Source organism: Equus asinus, chromosome 3, assembly GCF_041296235.1.
Source record: "Equus asinus isolate D_3611 breed Donkey chromosome 3, EquAss-T2T_v2, whole genome shotgun sequence".
In the NCBI taxonomy this organism is placed as follows: Eukaryota; Metazoa; Chordata; class Mammalia; order Perissodactyla; family Equidae; genus Equus; species Equus asinus.
In genome coordinates, this window is record NC_091792.1 from 102114282 (window position 1) to 102134986 (window position 20705).

The window sequence follows — 20705 nt, forward strand, 5'->3', positions numbered from 1 at the left end:
ATCCTACAGACATTTATTAAGCGCCTATTGGGAGAGACCATCTGATACAGAGGAAATATACAAGGAAATGTGCGCAAGAATGAGAAGACTTGGCTCAAGTTCTGACTCTTCTCCTGCCCTGTGTCCCCCTGTGTCAAAGTGCGGTGAAAAGATTCGCTCTCTGTGTGCCACAGGCTTGTTGTAAGGACCAAGTGAAAGCAAATGGAATAGTGCAGTTAAAATCTTTGAGGAGCAATTCAAGTGTCTGGTATTTATGTTATTGTGCACGGCGTGGTGCTTAGTGCTAGAGAAGAACACCACCATCTGTTTTTATGCATCTATTTGTATGCTTTTCTTATTTGCTTGTCCGTTTTTATTTTAAAATCTAGAAAGCATTTAAGAGGTTTACAAATTTCTTTAGCTGGCTTGTCATCATCTGAGGCTTCACGATCATTCCTTCACAATCTAAATGACATGCCTAAGCAGGTTGTAAACACATCTCAGTTCCAATTAGCCACAGTTTGACGCTCAGGAGACGCGTGTGACTAGTGGCTGCCAGGTGAGACAGCACCGCCCTAGATGCGACAGGAAGAAGGAAAGATAAGCAGAGAGAGAAAAGGAGTAGGCCCTGGGATTTAGTGAACATCCACCGTGGACCAGGCAGGGTCAGGACTGGCACGAGGCTTTGATGAACAAAATATCAGATCCTATTTTTATTAAAAATTTTGATATTTTGTTTGTCCTGAATATTTTTGCATTAATTTTGATTTTTTAAAAAAATTTTTATTGAGTTAATGATAGGTTACAATCTTGTGAAATTTCAGTTGTACATTATTGTTTGTCAGTCATGTTGTAGGTGCACCCCTTCACCCTTTGTGCCCACCCCCCACCCCACCTTTCCCCTGGTAGCCGCTAATCTGTTCTCTTTGTCCACATTTTTAAATTCTTCATATGAGTGGAGTCATACAGAGATTGTCCTTCTCTAACTGGCTTATTTCACTTAACTGTTTTTATCCCTCAAGCGGCCATCCCTCAAGGTCCATCCATGTTGTTGCAAATGGGACGATTTTGTTCTTTTTTTATGGCTGAGTAGTATTGCATTGTATATATATATATACCACATCTTCTTTATCCAATCATCTGTTGATGGTCACTTAGGTTGCTTCCATGTCTTGGCTATTGTAAATAATGCTGAAATGAACATTGGGGTTCATGGGACTTTTGGAATTGCTGACTTCAAGCTCTTGGATAGATACCCAGTAGTGGGATGGCTGGGTCGTATGGTAGTTCTATTTTTAATTTTTTGAGGAATCTCCATACTGTTTTCCATAGTGGCTGCACCAGTTTGCAGTCCCACCAGCAGTGTACGAGGGTTCCTTTTTCTCCACAACCTCTCCAACATTTGTTACCATTAGTTTTAGTTATTTTCGTCATTCTAATGGGTGTAAGGTGATATCTTAAATGTAGTTTTGATTTGCATTTCCCTGATGATCAGCGATGATGAACATCTTTTCATGTGCCTATTGGCCATCCGTATATCTTCTTTGGAGAAATGTCTGTTCATGTCTCCTGCCCATCTTTTGATCGGGTTGTTTGATTTTCTGTTGTTGGGGCATTCATTTTGATTTTAAAAATTGCATCAAAATATTATGTATCTTGATTACTTAGTATTTTGGCACCTCTTACATTTTTTACCCAACTCAAGTGCTTCAGTCTCCTCACCCTAGTCCCAGCCCTGGCACCAGGCACTTTCGAGCTGTCCGAATACCTTATTTGGGGACACTAACCTGAACTGAACTGAACTATGTATCAGAAACAGGAGTGAACTCCTCTTATTTACTAAGCCTTGGGCCTTCTTTGTTTAATTGAAGTATGTCACGCTATCCTTTTAGTTTCAGGTGTATATCATAGTGATTGATATTTATAAACATGACGAAATGATCACCACAGTAAGTCTAGTTACCGTCTGCCACCACACGAAGTTATTACAATATTAGTGACTGTATTCCCTATGCCATATGTTACATCCCTCTGACTTACTTATTTTATACCTGGAAGTTTGTACGTCTTAATCCCTTTCATCTGTTTTTTCCCTCCTCCTAACTCCTCCCCATTCTGGTAACCACCAGTTTCTTTCCTGTATCTGTGAATCTGTTTTTGTTTTGTTTTGTTCATTTCTTTGTTTATTTTTTTTTTAGATTCCATGTGTAAGTGAAATCATATGGTATTTGTCTTTCTCTATCTGACTTACTTTGCTTTTCTTAGCTTAATATCCTCTGGGTCCATCCATATTGTTGGAAGATTTCATTCCTTTTTTTTTTTGGTGAGGAAGATTGACCCAGAACTAACATTTGTTGCCAATCTTCCTCTTTTTGCTTGAGGAAGATTGTTGCTGAGCCAATCTGTGCCAGTTTTCCTCTATTTTGTATATGGGACGCTGCCACAGCATGGCTTGATGAGCAGTGTGTAGGTCTGCACCTGGGATCTGAACCTGCAAACCCTGGGCCGCTGAAGTGGAGTGGAGCACACAAACTGAACCATTACACCACCAGGCCAACCCTTGGATTTCATTCTTTTTTATGGCTAATATCCCATTGTATATATATATACCACAGCTTCTTTATCCATTCATCTATTGACGGATCTTAGGTTGCTTCCATTTCTTGGCTATTGTAATAATGCTGCAGTGAACATAGGGGTGCATATACGTCTCTTCAAATTAGTGTTTTCGTGTTCTTTGGATAAATACCCAGAAGTGGAATTGCTGGATCATATGGTAGTTCTATTTTTAGTTTTTTGAGGAACCTCCATACAGTTCTCCATAGTGGCTGCACTAGTTTGCGTTCCCACCAACAGAGGATGAGGGTTCCCTTTTCTCTACATCCTCTCCAACATTTGTTGTTTTTTGTCTTGGTGATTGTAGCTTTTCTATCGGGTGTAAGATGATATCTTAAGTGTAGTTTTGACTTGCATTTCCCTGATATAGGAGTCCAAGAATTTATCCATTTCGTCTAGGTTCTGTTGGCATAGAGTTTTTCGTAGTATTCTCTTATAATCTGTTGTATTTCTGCAGAGTCTGTTGTTATTTCTCCTCTTTCATTTCTGATTTTGTTTATTTGAGTCTGGCTAGGGCTTTGTCAATTTTATTTATCTTCTCAAAGAACCATCTCTTTGTTTCATTGATCCTTTCTACTGCCTTTTTTGTTTCAATAGTATTTATTTCTGCTCTGATTTTTATTATTTCTCTCCTTCTGCTGACTTTGGGCTTCATTTGTTTTTTCTCTAGTTCAGTTAGGTGTAGTTTAAGATTGCTTATTTGGGATTTTTCTTGTTTGTTAAGATGTGCCTGTATTGCGATGAGTTTTCCTCTTAATACAGCTTTTCCTGTATCCCATATGAGTTGGTATGGCATGCTATCATTTTCATTTGTTTCCAGGTATTTTTTGATTTCTTCTTTAATTTCTTCAATGATCCATTGCTTGTTCAGTAGTGTGTTGTTTAGTCTCCACATCTTTGTGCCTTTCTCAGCTTTTTTCTTGTAATTAATTTCTAGCCTTATAGCATTATGATCAGAGAAGATGCTTGTTATTATTTCATTTTTTTAAATTTGTAGAGGCTTGCCTTGTTTCCCAACATATGGTCTATCCTAGAGAATGTTCCATGTGCACTTGAGAAGAATGTGTATTCTGCTGTTTTAGGGTGAAGTGATCTATATATGTCTATTAAGTCCAATTGTTTTAGTTTTTCATTTAGCTGCACTATTTCCTTGTTGATTTTCTGTCTGGATGATCTGTCCATTGATGTGAGTGGGGTGTTGAGGTCCCCTACTATTATTGTGTTGTTTTTAACATCTTCCTTTAGGTCTGTTAATAGTTGCTTTGTGAATCTTGGTGCTCCTGTGCTGGGTGCATAGATATTTATAAGCGTTATTTCTTCTTGATGAAGTGTCCCTTTGATCATTATATATTGTCCCTCTGTGTCTCTCTTTACCTGTCTCATTTTGAAATCCACTTTGTCTGATATAAGAATTGCAACACCTGCCTTTTTTTGCTTGCTATTAGCTTGCAGTATTGTCCTCCAGCCCTTCACTCTGAGTCTGTGTTTGTCCTTGGGGCTGAGGTGTGTTTCCTGGAGGCAACAAATTGTTGGATCTTGTTCTTTAATCCATTTTGCCACTCTGTGTCTTTTTATTGGAGAGTTCAATCCGTTCACATTGAGAGTGATTATTGATGCATGTGGACTTAAAGCTGTCAATCTGTTGCTCATTATCTGGCTTTCCTGCTTTTCTCTTCCTGTGTGCTTTATCCTACCCATTTGATACTGCAATTTCTTATGCTGGGTTTCTTAGATTTTTCCTTATTTATGTTTTGTGGCTCTGTTCTGTTTTTTAGTTTAGTGGCTACCCTGAAGTTTGTATTTAGAATCTCGTGTATAATATAGTCTATTGTCTGGTGGTCTCTTACTTACTTGGCCTAGACTAATTTAGCCCCTTTGCTCTTCCCCTCCTAAATTATTATTTTCATTTCTTATTCCAACTTGTGTTATTAGTGTGTAGTTAGAGTGATAAGATCGTCTTTGCTTTGGTAGTTTCCTTACCTTTACCCTAATGCTATAGTTGAATATTTGCTATCCTGTTCTGGTTCTATCCATCTGTCTCCCTACTCTGTGGTTTGTGACCCCTTTCTCCCTTTTTTCTTTTTTCAGGTATGAGAGCCTTCTTGAGGATTTCTTGTAGTGGAGGACTTCTAGTTACAAATTCCCTTAACTTCTGTTTGTCTGGAAAAGATTTAATTTCTCCCTCATATCTGAAGGATATTCTTGCTGGATAGAGTATTATTGGCTGAAGATTTTTATCTTTTAAAGCTTTGAATATGTCACTCCATTCTCTCCTAGCTTGTAAGGTTTCTGTAGAGAAATCCACTGAAAGTCTGATAGGAGTTCCTTTGTACGTTATTTTCTTCTGTCTTGCTGCCCTGAGTATTCTTTCTTTGTCTTTCATTTTTGCCATTTGTACTACTATGTGCCTTGCAGTAGGTCTTTTTACATTGATAAATCTAGGAGATCTGAAAGCTTCCTCTACAAACATTGCTCTGTCAATCCCTAGATTTGGGAAGTTCCCTTCTATAACTTCATTAAGCACACTTTCTGCTCCATTTTCCTTTTCCACATTCTCGGGAATTCCTATGATCCTTAAGTTCTTTCTCCTCATTGAATCCACTATCTCTCAGAGATTTTCCTCATGTTTTTTTAATTCTTAGTTCTCTTTCTTCCTCTGTCTGGAGCCATTCAGCTTGTCTATCTTCGATTATGTTAATTTGCTCCTCTATGGTGTCTACATGGGCATTCAGGGAATCTGTATTCTGTTTTATCTGGTCCATTGTGTTTTTCATCTCTAGTAATTCTGTTTGATTCTTCTTTATAATTTCAATCTTTTGTGAAGTAACTCCAGAACTCGTTGGCTTGTTTCTCTATCTTTCTCTCTACCTCACTGAGTTTTTTGATTATAGCTGCTCTGAACTCATTTTCACTTAGATTACCTAATTCCAAGTCCTCAGGACTTAATTCTGTGTTTCTATGGTTTTCCTTCTTTTTGGGGGCTTTTATAAATTGCTGGATGGTAGAGGAGCGGTTTTTTCGCATGGTGGTAGAATTCGGTTGCAGTTACAGCCTGTCGCCACTAGATGGGGGTCGAGAGCCGTGTGTTCTGAGCTCTCCGCCTTCCGGCAAGATGGCGGCAACCAGTGCACTTTGCCCGGGTGGCGGGGGGGAGGGGCTGTTTTTCTTGCATGCTGATCTGGATTCAGATCAGTTCTGTTCTCTGGTCTCCCGGGGCCCTGGGTTTATGGGGTCCCTGCGCACAGAAGCTTTGCCCCGTCAGCGGGTTTCCACTGTACCAGCGGCAGGAGTACTTGACGATCCCCCGGTCGCACGGCCCCTCCCCTGCTCCTTGCCTCCCCCCTGACAGCGATCCCCCGTCTCTAGGGGAGGGAGCGAAGTTCTCTCCTACCCGTTCCAGCTCCTCCACGGCCTGCTGCAAGGTCTCCGTCCTCCGTCTTCTTGGTACTGTAGGTCTCTGACGTGTTGGCATTAGATTTATTATCTGAAATTCAGTTTTTCTAATCCTTTGTTGTAGTTTGGAGGGGAGGGAGTCCCCGGTCAGCTCACCCCGCCATTTTGCTCCCCCCCCCCAGAAGGAGAAAGTTTGCATTTCCCTGATGATTAGTGATGTTGAGCATCTTTTCATGTGCCTATTGGCCATCCGTATATCTTCTTTGGAAAAGTGTCTGTTCATATCTTCTGCCCACTTTTTGACTGAGTTGTTTGTTTTTTTGTAGTTCATGTGAGCTCTTTATATATTACGGAGATTAACCCCTTATGGGATATATGATTTGCAAATATTTTCTCCAAGTTGGTGTGTTGTTCTTTCATTTTGATCTTGGTTTCCTTTGCCTTCCAGAAGCTCTTTAGTCTGATGAAGTCCCCCTTGTTTATTTTTTCTTTTGTTTCCCTTGTCTGAGTAGATATGGTATTCAAAAAGATCCTTTTAAGTCTGATCTCAAAGTGTGTACTGCCTATATTCTCTTCCAGAAGTTTTATGGTTTCAGGCCTTACCTTCAAGTCTTTGGTCCATTTTGAGTCTATTTTTATGCATGGTGTAAGATAATGGTCTACTTTCATTCTTTTACATGTGGCTGCCTGGTTTTCCCAACACCATTTGCTGAAGAGACTTTCCTTTCTCCAGTGTATGTTCTTGGCTCCTTTGTTGAAGATTAGCCGTCCATAGATGTGTGGTTTTATTTCTGGGTTGTCAGTTCTGTTCCATTGATCTGTGTGTCTGTTCTTGTACTAGTACCATGCTGTTTTGATTACTGTAGCTTTGTGGTATATTTTGAACTCAGGGATTGCGGTACCACCAGCTTTGTTCTTGTTTTTCAGGATTGCTTTGGCTATTTGGGGTCTTTTATTGACCCAGATGAATTTTAAGATTCTTTGTTCTATTTCTGTGAAGAATGTCATTGGGATTCTGATTGGGATTGCATTGAATCTGTAGATTGCTTTAGGTAGCATGGACATTTTAACTGTGTTTATTCTTCCAATCCATGTTCCCAGCACCATTTTTTAAAGAGACTGTCTTCTTCCCATTGTATATTCTTGCCTTCTTTGTCATTGATTAATTGACCATATATGCATAGGTTTATTTCTGGGCTCTGTATTCTGTTCCATTGATTTATGTGTCTCTTTTTTGCTAATACCATGCTGTTTTGATTACTATATCTTTGTATTATAGTTTGAAATCAGGGAGTGTGATACCTCTTTCTTTGTTCTTCTTTCTCAAGATTTCTTTGGCTATCTGGGGTCTTTTAGGGTTCCATACAAATTTTAGGATTCTATATTCTAGTTTTGTGAAAAATGCCATTGGTATTTTGATAGGGATTGCATTGAACCTGTGCATTGTTTGGGGTAACATGGCTATTTTAACAATATTAATTCTTCCAATCCGTGAGCACAATATGTGTTCCCATGTCTTTCTATCATCTTCAATTTCTTTCATCAATGTCTTATAGTTTTCAGTGTATAGGTCTTTCACCTTCTGGGTTAAATTTATTCCTAGGTATTTTATTTTTTTTTTGATGCAATTGTAAATGGGATTGTTTTCTTAAATTCTCTTTCTCACAACTTGTTATTAGTGTATAGAAACACAACTAATTTCTGTATATTAATTTTGTATCCTACAACTTTACTGGATTCATTTATTAGTTTTATTAGTTATTTGGTGGAGTCTTTAGGGTTTTCTATATATAGTATCATGTCATTTGCAAATAGAGACAGTTTTACTTCTTCCTTTCCAATTTGGATGCCTTTTCTTTCTTTTTCTTGCCTAATTTCTGTGGCTAGGACTTCCAATACTTTGTTCAATCAAAGTGATGAGAGTGGGCATCCTTGTCTCATTCCTGATCTTAGAGGAAAAGCTTTCAGTTTTTGACTCTTGAGTTTGATGTTAGTTGTGGATTTGTCATATATGGCCTTTATTATGTTGAGGTATGTTCCTTCTATACCCACATTGTTGAGAGTTTTTTTTTTTTTTATCATAAGTGGATGTTGAATTTTGTCAAATGCTTTTTCTGCATCTGTTGAGATGATCATAGGATTTTTATCCTTCATTTTGTTAATGTGGTCTACCACATTGATTGATTGGTGGATGTTGAACTTTCCTTGCATCCCTGGAATAAATCCCACTTGATCATGGTGTATCATCCTTTTAATGTATTGTTGAATTTGTTTTGCTAATATTTTGTTGAGGATTTTTGCATCTATGTTCATCAGGGATATTAACCTATAATTTTCTGTTTTTGTGGTGTCTTTGTCTGGTTTTGGTATCAGGGTAATGCTGGCCTCATAAATTGAGTTTGGAAATGTCCCTTCCTCTTCAACTTTTTAGAAAAAATTGAGAAGAATAGGTATTAACACTTATTTAATTGTTTCGTAGAATTCACCTGTGAAGCCATCTGGTCCTGAATCTTTGTTTTTTAGGAGTTTTTGAATTTCATTCATTTTCATTACTTGTAATTCTTCTATTCAGATTTCCTATTTTCTTCATGATTCAGCGTTTGAAGGTTGTGTTTCTAGGAATTTCTCCATTTCTTATAGGTTGTCCAATTTGTTGGCATATAATTGTTCATGGTAATCACTTATGATCCTTTGTATTTCTGTGGTGTCAGTTGTAAATTCTTCTTCATTTCTGATTTTGTTTACTTGGGCTCTCTCTCTTCTTTTTTCATGATTCTGGCTAAAGTTTTGTCGATTTTATTTATCTTTCCAAAGAACCAGCTTTTAGTTTCATTGATCTTTTCTATTGTTGTTTTAGTCCCTATTTCATTTATTTCCACTCTGGTCTTTATTATTTCCTTCCTTCTACTAACTTTGGGCTTTATTTGTTCTTTTCCTCATTCCTTTAGATGTAAAGTTGGATTGTTTATTTGAGATTTTTCTTGTTTCTTGAAGTAGGCCTGTATCGCTATGAACTTCCCTCTTAGAACTGCTTTTTTACCCCCCAGTTTTCTTCTTGTAACTTTTTTCTAGTTTCATACCATTGTGGTTAGAAAGGTTGCTCAGTAGGATTTCAGTCTTCTTAAGATTACTGAGTCTTGTTTTGGGGCCTAACATGTGATCAGTCCTGGAGAATGTTCCATGTGAGCTTGAAAAGAATATGTATTCCACAGTTTGGGGATGGCGCATTCATTTTGTTAAGTGAATTTTCATCTGAATTCAGTTAGAAATAAAAAGACACTGGTAAACAAATTGCATTCACACTGAATCAATGCACTGAAAATATTTGAGGACCAAACCCTAACCCAGAAGAGAGTTCACTGACTTTGATTCCCTGGTCAAAGTGACTCATCACGGTAGCATTTCCCAAGTTGAGGAAGAAAGAATGAAAACAATCATTTTTTTGAGAGGACTCTGTCCTGGTCCTCATTTCCTTCCCACGTTGCAGCTTGAATCTCCGGTATTTGAAGGGTCTGTATTTGCAGTCTTTATATATGGTTATATGGGAACTGTTACATTGAAAATAACTGCTTCTGAAAGAAAAGAAAAGTATTGTTTATTAAACTGGTGCCTATTTTCAAACAAAATCCTTTCTTTCTTTTAGGGAACTCAGAAACAAAGCAGATATTGAATTTGGAGATAATGGGACAATATCTGCTGTTAGCAACAAGGCCTATGTTTTTGAACGGAACCAATCTGTTGGAGATGCTAAAACAGACTTAATTAGAACATTAAATATTCCTGCATTGGTAAGTAGGCATTTTCAGTATCATGATTGTGGACTTTAGAAGAAAGGAAAAAGCTAAGTTAAGGCCATTATGGTTTTACATATAGGAGTTATGAAATTGTGTTAAAAATATACGTATATAAATAGACAAATACATTTTCCCCTTCCGTTTAAAATTCATCTTAGACGTATTTCGAGGTCTTTCAAACAAGGTCTTTTCAAATAGTGACAAAATGCATGTTTTAGCTCTTTTTTTTTTTTTTTTTTAACAATTTCTTGCTGTGTGTTCAGGATCACCACTTGTGCAAGTAAACATGTCCCTAGGATTTTGGAAGGGTAGTTAATAATTTAAACAATATTTATTTGCCCCTTGTTTTGGTTCAGAAACTCCAACAATAGAATCTAAAGACCAATTCTTATTTTGTATTTCTGTCTTGGATTTTTAAATTCACAAAATATATATTGACTGTTTTCCCCCTTTCCGAATAGCGGAGGCTGGACTGTTGATTACAACCTAGAGTGATTTCACTGGGCTGTGTTTAGAATGGCAATTTGATGAAATAATATCACACCCAGGAAGCTTTCTTGTTCACTGACACCAACCCCCTCTGAGGCTCCCACTCTAACTCCTAGGGGACCACTACATATACAGCTGGACACTGGTGATGGACCCAGGACCTAGAAAGTGTTAGATCCCAGATGTAGCCCTGCCCTGCTACCTAGCTCTGTAGCGTTTATGAGGGCCAGCCTCTGGCCCCAATCAGGAGGAAGGTAGCGCCACCTTGTGGCCAAAGATGGCAGTGTATTTGGAAGAGTTTTTCCCTTTCCATCTGCAGCGTGGGGTAAGTCAGAGCTGCAAGTGGGGATGCTAAGCTCACGCTGACAAATGTCATGTTGAGAAAGGACAGTGTCATACTGAGAAAGGACAATAGCTTGCACACGCAGCCAGAAAGGAGCTTGCTGGCTGATTTTTCAGCTATTGCATTTCAACATTTACTTTTAAGTTTCCAGTCCCCTTTGCTGAAGGGGCAGTGGAGGAGATTGGGGTGGGGACGCTGCTATCTGAATTTCCCTGTGCTCCTCAGACCGCCATGCAATTGGCCCAGCTCCACATCCTCCGGGAGCTCATCGAGGCTCTGTTGAAGGCCTACCAGCAGAAGCTCTTTGTGACGCACACCGTTGACGAACTGCTCTGGGGCTACAAAGATGAGATCTTGTCCCTCATCAACATTTTCAAACCTGACATCTCTCCCTATTTTGGCCTGTTCTATGGGGTAAGTTGATTTTTCTTTTCAGATCGTCCTTATTTGGCTGATGGGGGGCAAGCCAGATTCCTCTTCACCTTGGGTTTCTTCCGGAAGACCAAAATTGCCTGGAATTCTGTAGCATACTTGAAAAATAAGAAAGGGTTTTAGTAGAGAAAAAAGGAGAACTTCTACAATTTCAGTGTGTTACCAGCACTGACTTTGAATGAAAAATTTGGCTGTGCCATTAGTCAGGTGTAATTTTACAAAGTGTCGTAAATTTCAGTGTTCAGTCCTAGGTCTCATTTTGATGACTTGAGGCCTAACCCCATGGATCAGCCTGACAGACAAATAAGAAACTAAACAGGGACGTGATAGAGGTAGGAGCTACTTGTTGGATTTTCAGACGTGTCATTTGTGAAAGATGCTGGATAAACTGGAACTGTACGTCCTTCATCTGTGGTTCCTTATGCTTGTAATAGAATTTTGTGTCATTCTTTGCAGATTTTATTTACTTTGGTTCGAAACCCAAAATATCAGCATTCAAGTAATTATTATTCAAAGCATATGTTATTGCTGTGGAATGATTTCAAATGAATTAAAATGAAAATCAATTAAAAAATCCACATTGACCCCCACACCCCCCAAAAAACTTGAGTAAAATGGATAGTTGGGAGGTTGGTAAATGACAAACTTAAACTCAAGAAGAAAGTGTTAGATGAGGGTGGGAGCTGGGATTGCGATGAGTTTTCTCATCTTTAAGTCTGTAGTTGCTGTCTGGCTCTAACTACTCAGTCTCACCCTCATGTAATCCCTTAGCATTTCAGTTCCTCTATGGCAAAAGGGGCTAACACTGCCCCTGTGCATTCAGGGATATACAAAACTTAGAAATTGTTCAAACAAAATAGTACACAAGTTGAGCCGGCCCCATGGCACAGCGGTTAAATGCCCATGTTCCGCTTCTTGGCAGCCCGGGGTTCACCGGTTCGGATCCTGGGTGAGGACGTGGCACTGCTTGGCAAGCCATGCTGTGGCAGGCGTCCCATGTATAAAGTAGAGGAAGATGGGCATGGATGTTAGCTCAGGGCCAGTCTTTCTCAGGAAAAAGAGGAGGATTGGCAGCAGATGTTAACTCAAGGCTAATCTTCCTCAAAGAAAAAAAAAATAGTACACAAGTTTTTAACATTATCTATGCAAGATCCCAGGAGTAGGGTCCTGGTAACCCTAAATCCTTTACTCTGGGTGAGCAGACCCAATAGATGATCCCTAGAAGGTCCCATCTCATAGGCACCCAGCTTCCACAGGACCAGAGGAAGTGCTGATTTCTTGTTAAGCTGAGATTAAACCTCCCTTCTAGAAATAATTTCAGGAGAACTGCTACAGAGAGATACAAAGGTTTCCTGAAGCCCTTTTTGGTCCCAGTGGCTTCTGTCCATCCACCAAGTAGATCCTGTTCCCCATACCTCAGTATTTTTCAGATAATTTTCATGGTATAATTTGCTTTTTTGTTTTTACATCATTGACTTCATTGGATTTATAACTAATATCCTTATATTTTTTAAAAAGTTAACCCACATTTATAGACTGATTAGGAACTTTGCATTTCTGCTTTCCCATGGCAAGGATGTTGTTTTATTACTGTTTTCTCTTTCTCTGTCCGTAACCTTTGCTTCTTTTTTGCAAGCACCCCTGGATCTCCACAAGGCCTCAGGGTGAAAAGCCCTGGACCATTGCTCAGTTAGCTTAGTACCTTGAGAGGATTTCCCACCTCTGGGACGAGAGGATGGGACTTAGTCTTGGAGGACCAAGATTTGCGTTCTTTTTCATGTTGTAACCGTGGGACTTTTCTGAACCTCAGTTTCATCACTTGTGACTAGAGACTAAAAGTACCCACACTTCAAAGGCCGTTTTGAAAGGCTCAGTGAGAAGTCCATGAAAGTGCTGTGCAAACTATGAATTGCGATACACGGTTTAAGAACCATGATTCCTTTTCCCCTCCATGACTGGCTCAGAAAATGATCCTGAATTAATGTGAAAGACTAGTATGTTTCCATTTTGGAGCCAGATAAACTGTCTGTAGTGTTGTTGGTTTAAAAAAAGGCAGTGTTTTTTGTTGTTTTTCATCTGTTCTGGCCGAATACCAGCTCTTTAGCCAGGAGCACAGAAGTTCACGCTTGAGCCGTCATTCATTCCGAGACTTTGCTAGGCTGTGCACACCTTCACTGGCTTCGCTGCACACCCACTGTCTGCACCCCCGGAGCCCGGCCTCAAGTCTCTTAATCCTAGTCGCATTCTGCCGGCCTGCCCCTCTGATGCGCTGGGCCTGTACGCCTGTCCATCTGCTCCTCTACACAGTGTGATGCAGAAAGAAAACCTTAGTTACCGCTGTTGAACACTGTTCCTGCAAAGACTTCAGTGATGGACAAACCAAACAATTAATGGAGACGGCAGGGCGTGAGAATGAATAGGATGAGGTGACTAGAGAGTATGGGCACAGAACTCCTGAGAAAAAGGGACCTGACTAAATATCAGATGCTCTTATTTGCAAATGGCAAGGCCTATCACCGTATCTATACTCATTGATTTTAGGGCACCTCTCTTCTCCCTGGCATAAGAGAATTCAAGTGCTTCCTACTGAGTGTGGGTTCTTGGATGTATTAAATTATACTTGTTGGGAAGTATCTTTGAGAGATCAGCCAGTCCAGCCAGTCCCCCTGGGAGGATGGATTATGCTTGTATTATGCTAGTGCTATGGAGGGTGTAGGCTTGTTCTCAGGTATCTGTAGGAAAGAACATTTCTCAGCCTCCTGCAATAATATATTCCTTGAATTCAACCCATATACTTACGGCCATAACACAAAACCTGTTTATTCCTGCTTGTCTTCAAATAATAAAAGTTCTAGTCAGAGATGGGGAAGCATTCACATTCAGTGCCTGACAGGCAGATAACAGCTGGACAGAACCCTTTTTGAGATACTCTGAAACATTTAGCGCACATCTGACTGAAGTGGAGAACTTCAACCAACAATATATATGCATTTTTAGAATTGCTGGTTCAGCGTTTTTTATATGGGGTATTTGAATTTGCTCCTAAATTGTTGTAATGTTCACATTGCTGCTTTTAGAGAGGAGTCCTTTCTCATGTCTTAAAGTCACGTAAGATTTCATATGTGGGTACAACATGACCATTAAGTAGGTGGACCATGTTGATATATTGACATAGTTGGTGAAATAATGGTAAGTGACAAAAAGAAGAACCCAAGTGGGCAAAAGACATGAAAAGAGAATTCACAAAGGGTATGAAAGTTTTTTAAGGCGAACAGCTAAATGACGTGAGAAAAAGAGTTTAGGCTCAGTGAATACAGAAAGGCAAAAAAGGATAAACCATTTTTTTGTTTAACATAAGTTTAGCAAAGTTTAACAAAAGTGACTTGAGGAATGTAAACTGATTTATTCTGCTATTTCCACCACTTTCCAGCTGGGTGACCTTGAGTAACTTGGTTGTGTATCGAAAGGCTTAAAAATGTTCATGTTCTTTTATGTAATAATTTTACTTTTATTGGTTTGTTTAGAAAAAAGTACCAAAAAGGTTTTTAGGCATAAAGATATTCATATAACATTATTTATAGTAGCAGAAAACTTCAGATCTAAGTATTGAATAATAAGAGAATGGTTAAATAAATTATTTCCATATAATATTATAAAGCTATTAAATTCTATCTATAAAGAAATTTAGATAACATGGGAAATATTTTACACACTTAAGTAAAAAAGTATATATGAATATATGTATATTCAGATATATACATATATTGTATATATACACAATTGTATATATGAGTAAAAATTGTGTATATAATATATGTATATACGTAATGTACATATATAATATGTGTAATATATATAACTATGATAATATATAGTATATACATTTAACATATATGTAATATATCTTAGTTCTATAAACAAATTTTGTGTAGGAAAAAGACTGAAAAGAAACAGACCAAAATACTAAGAGTAGTTCCCATTGGTTGGGAGGATGATGAACAACTGATTTTTTTTTTATACATTATTCTGTACTTTCTAATGAGAATTTATTACTTTTATAATAACAAGAAAAACCTACTTTAAAAAGAAAACACAAGTACGAGGCATCAACTTATTACCCAAAAATGCATCTGTGTTAATACTGAAAAATACATCTGTGACAAAGCTCCAAAATAGCTTAGAGCAGTGGAAATAGAACTGTCTTTGGTTGTTTTATTATTCTTATTATATCTATAAGGTGCCTGCCACATAATAAGCATTGGACAATAAACATTTAAGAGAATGAAGACAGTGTAATCATAGTATTAGAATGTCTGCACCACGAGGGAGGCAGTTTCGTCTGTTTTGTTCACTGGTACCTCTCTAGCATCTGGAATAACGCTTGACACATGCTGGGCTCTCAGTAAGTGCTTGTTGACGAATGAATGGGTGCTCAGCCTATGGCCGCGAGCATCAGCCTGTGGACGGTGGGGTCACGGCCTGGGCTTCAGTCCTAGCTCCACTATTTATGGGTGGAGTGATTTGGGAAGTTATCTGTACAGTGAGGGTAAAATAAAATAGTCTGCGCCGTGTTTGTTTTCCATTGCTGCTGTAACAAATATCCACAAATTTAGTGACTTAAAACAACACAAATTTATTATCTTCTAGATGTTGTAGATGTCAGTAGTCCTGAAATCAAGATTCGCCAGGGCTGCGTTCCTTCCGGAGGCTCTAGGGGAGAATGCGTTTCCTTGACTTTTCCGCCTTCTAGAGGCAGCCTTTGGTTTTTGGCGCGGCCCCTTCCACCATCTTCAGGGCAAACAGTGAGGCAGCTTCACTCTCAGTCTCTCCCTCTGACCTCTGCTCTGTCTTCACATCTGCGGCTCTGCCTCTGGCCCTCCTCCCTCCCTCTTTGTGAGGACCCTTGGATTATGTTGGGCCCACTCAGATAATTCAGGACAGTCTTCCCATCTCAAGATCCTTAATGTAATCACATTTGCAGAGTCCCTTTTGTCTTGTAATGAAACATATTCACAGGTTCTGGGGGTTAGGACGTGGACGTCTTTGGGGGGGGCCGTTATTCTGTCTACCACACTATCTTATGTGATGGTTGTGAGGATTTCATGAGATAATTCATGCAAAAATTTCACATCAGTGCCAGGCATATTATAAATACTAAATAATTGTTAGCTCCTATTACTTTATTATTATGGAGGAGCTAGTACTCATGCGATTTCCCAGAAATCAAAATTCCATCCCCAGATAAAGAATTTCTAAGAACGTATGGAGTGGCTGTATGTGCCCTTAAGAAGTGTAACTTGGAGAGAATACACAGCTGAAGAATCCTTAACTGAAAATGGGGCTGTATTCACACTGCTCTCTTCTAGTGCGGCTATTCATGCATAACTGGGTCCTAGCCCCAGACTTAGGCTTTCTTATTTTCTATTATTGAGATATAATTCATTTCCCACAAAATTCATCATCCTAAAGTCTACAATTTAGTGGGTTTTAGTATATTCACAAGGTTGTGCAACCACCACCACTGTCTAATTCTAGAACATTTTCATCATCCCCCAAAAAACCCACAGACCCGTTAGCAGTCACTTCCGTTCCCCTCTCCCACCAGTGGGATGGCCCCAGCACCCACTGATCTACTTTCTGTCTCTACGGATTTGCCTATGAACCCATAGAATTTATTTTTTTTATAGTTCAAAGGTTGGAATCTTTTTTGGTTTTGTAAAGAAAAGTAAGGTTGTTTTTTGTTTGAAACAAAACATAAGCAAACCCTTCCCTGCCCAGCCTCTCTCCTGCCCCTGTGGGGTGCTGGGACCACTGGTCCTGGGCAACAGAGGCCAGACTGGCCTGGTCCTGAGAGGAGAGGAGCCGGACACTCTCTGTGTGGGAGCTTCCTCAGAGCCAGAGAGGAAGGGCATTTGGGAATGGAGTTTGGCTTTGTTAGGCAAAAAATAAAATAAAATAACTCAACACACATGCCCATGACACAAATAGGGGCTAAGAGGCACCCCTCTGAGGTGGAACCATCTCTGGCAGTGGGACCTGCATATACAAGTTGGACGGTCATATATTATGGATATTCATATAAATGGAATCATACAACATATGACCTTTGTGTCTGGCTTCTTTTATTTAGCATAATGTTTACAAGGTTCGTCCATGTTGTAGCATGTATCAGCACTTCATTCCTTTTTATGGCCAAGTAATGTTCCGTTGTATGGATACCACACTTGGTTTATCTGTTCGTCAGTTGATTTGGGTTGTTTTTACTTTTTGGCTATTTTGAATAATGTTGCTATGCTGTGAACATTTGTGTACAAGTTTTTGTGTGAACATTGGATGTAGAACTTGAAGTGGAATTCTTTTGGATATATACACATAGGAGTGGAATTTTGGGGTCATTTGATAATTTTATGTTTAACTTTTTGAAGAGTTGCCAAACTGCTGTCTCCCACAGTAGCTGCAACATTTTACATTGCCACCAGCAGTGTATGAAGGCTCAAAGTTCTCTACGTCCTCACCAACACTTATTTCCTTTTCTATTTATTCCCATCCTAGTGGGCGTGAAGTAGTACCTCGTGGTTTTTGATTTGCATTTCCCGAATAACTAATGATGTTGAGCATCTTTTTATGTACTTATTGGCCATTGAATGTTTTTTCTTTGGAGAAATATCTCTTTAAATCCTTTGTCCATTATTTAATTAGACTCATACTTTTTAAAACCATAAAGTAATAATACAGTTAGTGTGATATTTAGCAAAACAATCACTCTATTCCTTAGTTCTGTTTCAGCCTCACATAGCAATTAGGCCCAACTAGAACAGTCTCATGAAGATTAAATTTGCTAGTTACTGTGTCAGGATTCTCCAGAGAGACAGAATCAATGGGAGATCATGTCTATGTCCATATCTATCTACCTATCAAGAGATTTATCTTAGGGAATTGGCTTATGCAGTTGTGGGGACTGGCAAGTGGCAAGTCTGGAATCCATAGGACAGGCTGGCAGGCTGGAAACTCAGGCAGATTTCTATGTTGCAGTCTCGAGACTTCCTTTTTCTCCAGGAACCTCACATTTTGTTTGTAAAGCCTTCAGCTGATTGGCTGAGCTCACCCACATTATCGATGGTAATCTCTTGTACTTAAAGTCAACTGACTGTAAATGTTAACCACATCTCCAGAATACAGCAACATCTGGACTAGTGTTTGACCAAACAGCTGGGCACCATAGCCTAGCCAAGTTGACACGTAAAATTAACCATCACAGTTACTTTAAATGATCCTATTTGCTTATTTTCAGAAAAATGGTACTAATGATGGAGACTATGTCTTTCTAACTGGAGAAGACAATTACCTTAACTTTTCCAAGATTGTGGAATGGAATGGAAAAACGTAAGTCTGATGATTTATCAGCGTAATTAGTTTTTCAATTTTCATTTAAAGTGAGCATCCACTTATGCATTATTTCAAAAAAATTCTAGCACTGAAAAGTTTTTGGATGAGAAATCTATAAATATGTAAAATAACTTTATAATTATTTTATAAATCAGTGTTGGCATTATGTACTTTACAAATGAAATATTAATGATTTGTAAATTTATCATGGCTCGGTGTGAATTACCAGCCAGTGAAAGTGTCACTCTTCTGCTTAGTCATTGAATGCGTGTAGCTGCAGCATAAATACTTTTCAAACCTCTGTGTACACATCTTTTGGGGGAAGGGAAGAAGTTCTTTTTTCAATTTGATTTAGTGATTGTGGCTTGTTTGTGTATTTTTCTTTGAAGATGAAATACGTTTGAGTTCAGTATTATAGCATTTCAAAAATTTATTATATTTATAACTTATAAAAAAACTACTTCCAAAAAGGAGCTGAGGCAGCTTGCAATAAAGCTATATATAAAATAAGATAATTTTTTAAGTCAGAGAAATTAGAAACCTTTGAGAGAAAAGGAAGCTACTTCTTCAGGGACTGAGGTCAGAGTTCTATTCTTGAATATTAAATTTACTTCTAAGCTTCCCAGGAATACAGGCAAAAAACTGGTGTGAAATATAGGAGAACTCTGTGCTATCTTTGCAACTTTTCTGTAAATCTCAAACTATTTTTAAATAAGAGGCTTATTTAAATTTTAAAAAGTACACATGTCTCTGTACTAAACGTGCTTGCATGCGCAGACCTGTGCAACCCCACTCCCAAGGAACTGGCAACAGTGTTGCCTGTGGAGGGGCAGCTGGATGACTGGGATGCTGGGCGGGGAGGGAAATTTACTTGTAAACAGGATATAGCTGGATTTTGTTTTAAACCCAATCTATTTTCTTTCCAGTCTTTTAATAGGAGAGTTTAATCCTTTTATATACATGTTATAATTACTGGCATATTTACGGTATAATGATATATTATTTAATATATTTGGACTTTTTTTTGTTTATGTCTATTGTATCCTTAGAGTTTTATGATTCATGTTTAACAATATTTTCCTAACAAAGTCTAAAGCTATTTGTTGTCTGTCTTTTCCTTCCAAACAGGACGGTAAGTTTATTCATTTCTTAACGCACACACATCTTCCATGTTATTCTTCTCTACAACTTGTTTTACTGTCTTAGGAAGCCAAATATGAGTAAAAATTTCATTATTTTTATAGTAAATAATTAAATGTACCAACATATTTTATTAATTTTTTTTCCCATTTGTACATTGGTTCTCAACCAGAGGCAGTTTTGCACCCCCAAGGGACATTTGGTGATGTCTGGACACTTTTCTTTTTTGAGGAAGATTAGCCCTGAGCTAACGTCTGCCGCCAATCCTCCTCTTTTTGCTGAGGAAGACTGGTCCTGAGCTAACATCCATGCCCACCTTCCTCTACTTTATATGTGGGACGCCTACCACAGCATGGCTTGACAAGCAGTGCCGTGTCTGCACCTGGGATCCGAACCCGCGAAGCCCGGGCCATCGAAGCAGAGCATGGGAACTTAACCGCTGCACCACCAGGCTGTCCCCCTCCATTGGCTTTTAATATCTATTCTTTTCCTTGGCCTTTTACAGTTTTACTACAACATATCAGATTTGAATTTATTTTTATTTATCCTGTTTGGCCCTTGGGGCATGCTTTCAATCCAAGGCCTCATATCTTTCTTAAAGTTTGGAAAACTTTCAGCAGTTCTCTCTGAACTTACTGCTTCTCTGTTATTTACTCTAGTCTCACCCTCCCCCCCAAAATCTATTAAACCTTTATTGGAGCCTCCCAATCTATTCTCTGTATCTTAATCTTTTAATTTTTCATTTTTTTGAGCAAATTACTTAGAACTATCTTCCAATTAACCATCTCTCTCTAGTTATGTACTGTCTAGAGTTTTATATAGAGGTTTTTTTTTCAGAAACTGTCTTTATTTCTAAGATTCCATTTTTCCTTTTTTGGATCTCTCTATTCTTGTTTCATTTTTGCCTTTTTAATAATTTACCATTCATTTTCTAAGGATGTTATTCTTTCGTTTGTCTGTTTGAGGATACTAAACAATATATTTATTTAAAGTATTAGCCAAATTGGTCAAGTATTTGAATTTCTTCTAAAGTGAATTCATCTTCTCCTTGTTGATTTTGTTGCCTGTCTCTTAGCATAACTTTTATTTTTTTTTTAAAAAAAATGTTGATTTGCAGAATTATTTTCGTTGGG

At 38.5% G+C, this 20705-nt stretch overlaps 1 protein-coding gene across 2 annotated transcripts in view; it reads left to right on the forward strand.

Annotated features, from left to right (window-relative positions):
- Positions 1 to 20705, forward strand: part of SCARB2 (scavenger receptor class B member 2) — a 69732-nt gene that overhangs the window by 29911 nt on the left and 19116 nt on the right. For both annotated transcript variants that reach the window (XM_014865733.3, XM_014865725.3), the window contains exons 3-5: positions 9632 to 9776; positions 10840 to 11028; positions 18338 to 18429. In XM_014865733.3, the coding sequence (XP_014721219.1) occupies positions 9632 to 9776; positions 10840 to 11028; positions 18338 to 18429 (426 nt within the window). The remainder of the gene's footprint in view (positions 1 to 9631; positions 9777 to 10839; positions 11029 to 18337; positions 18430 to 20705) is intronic.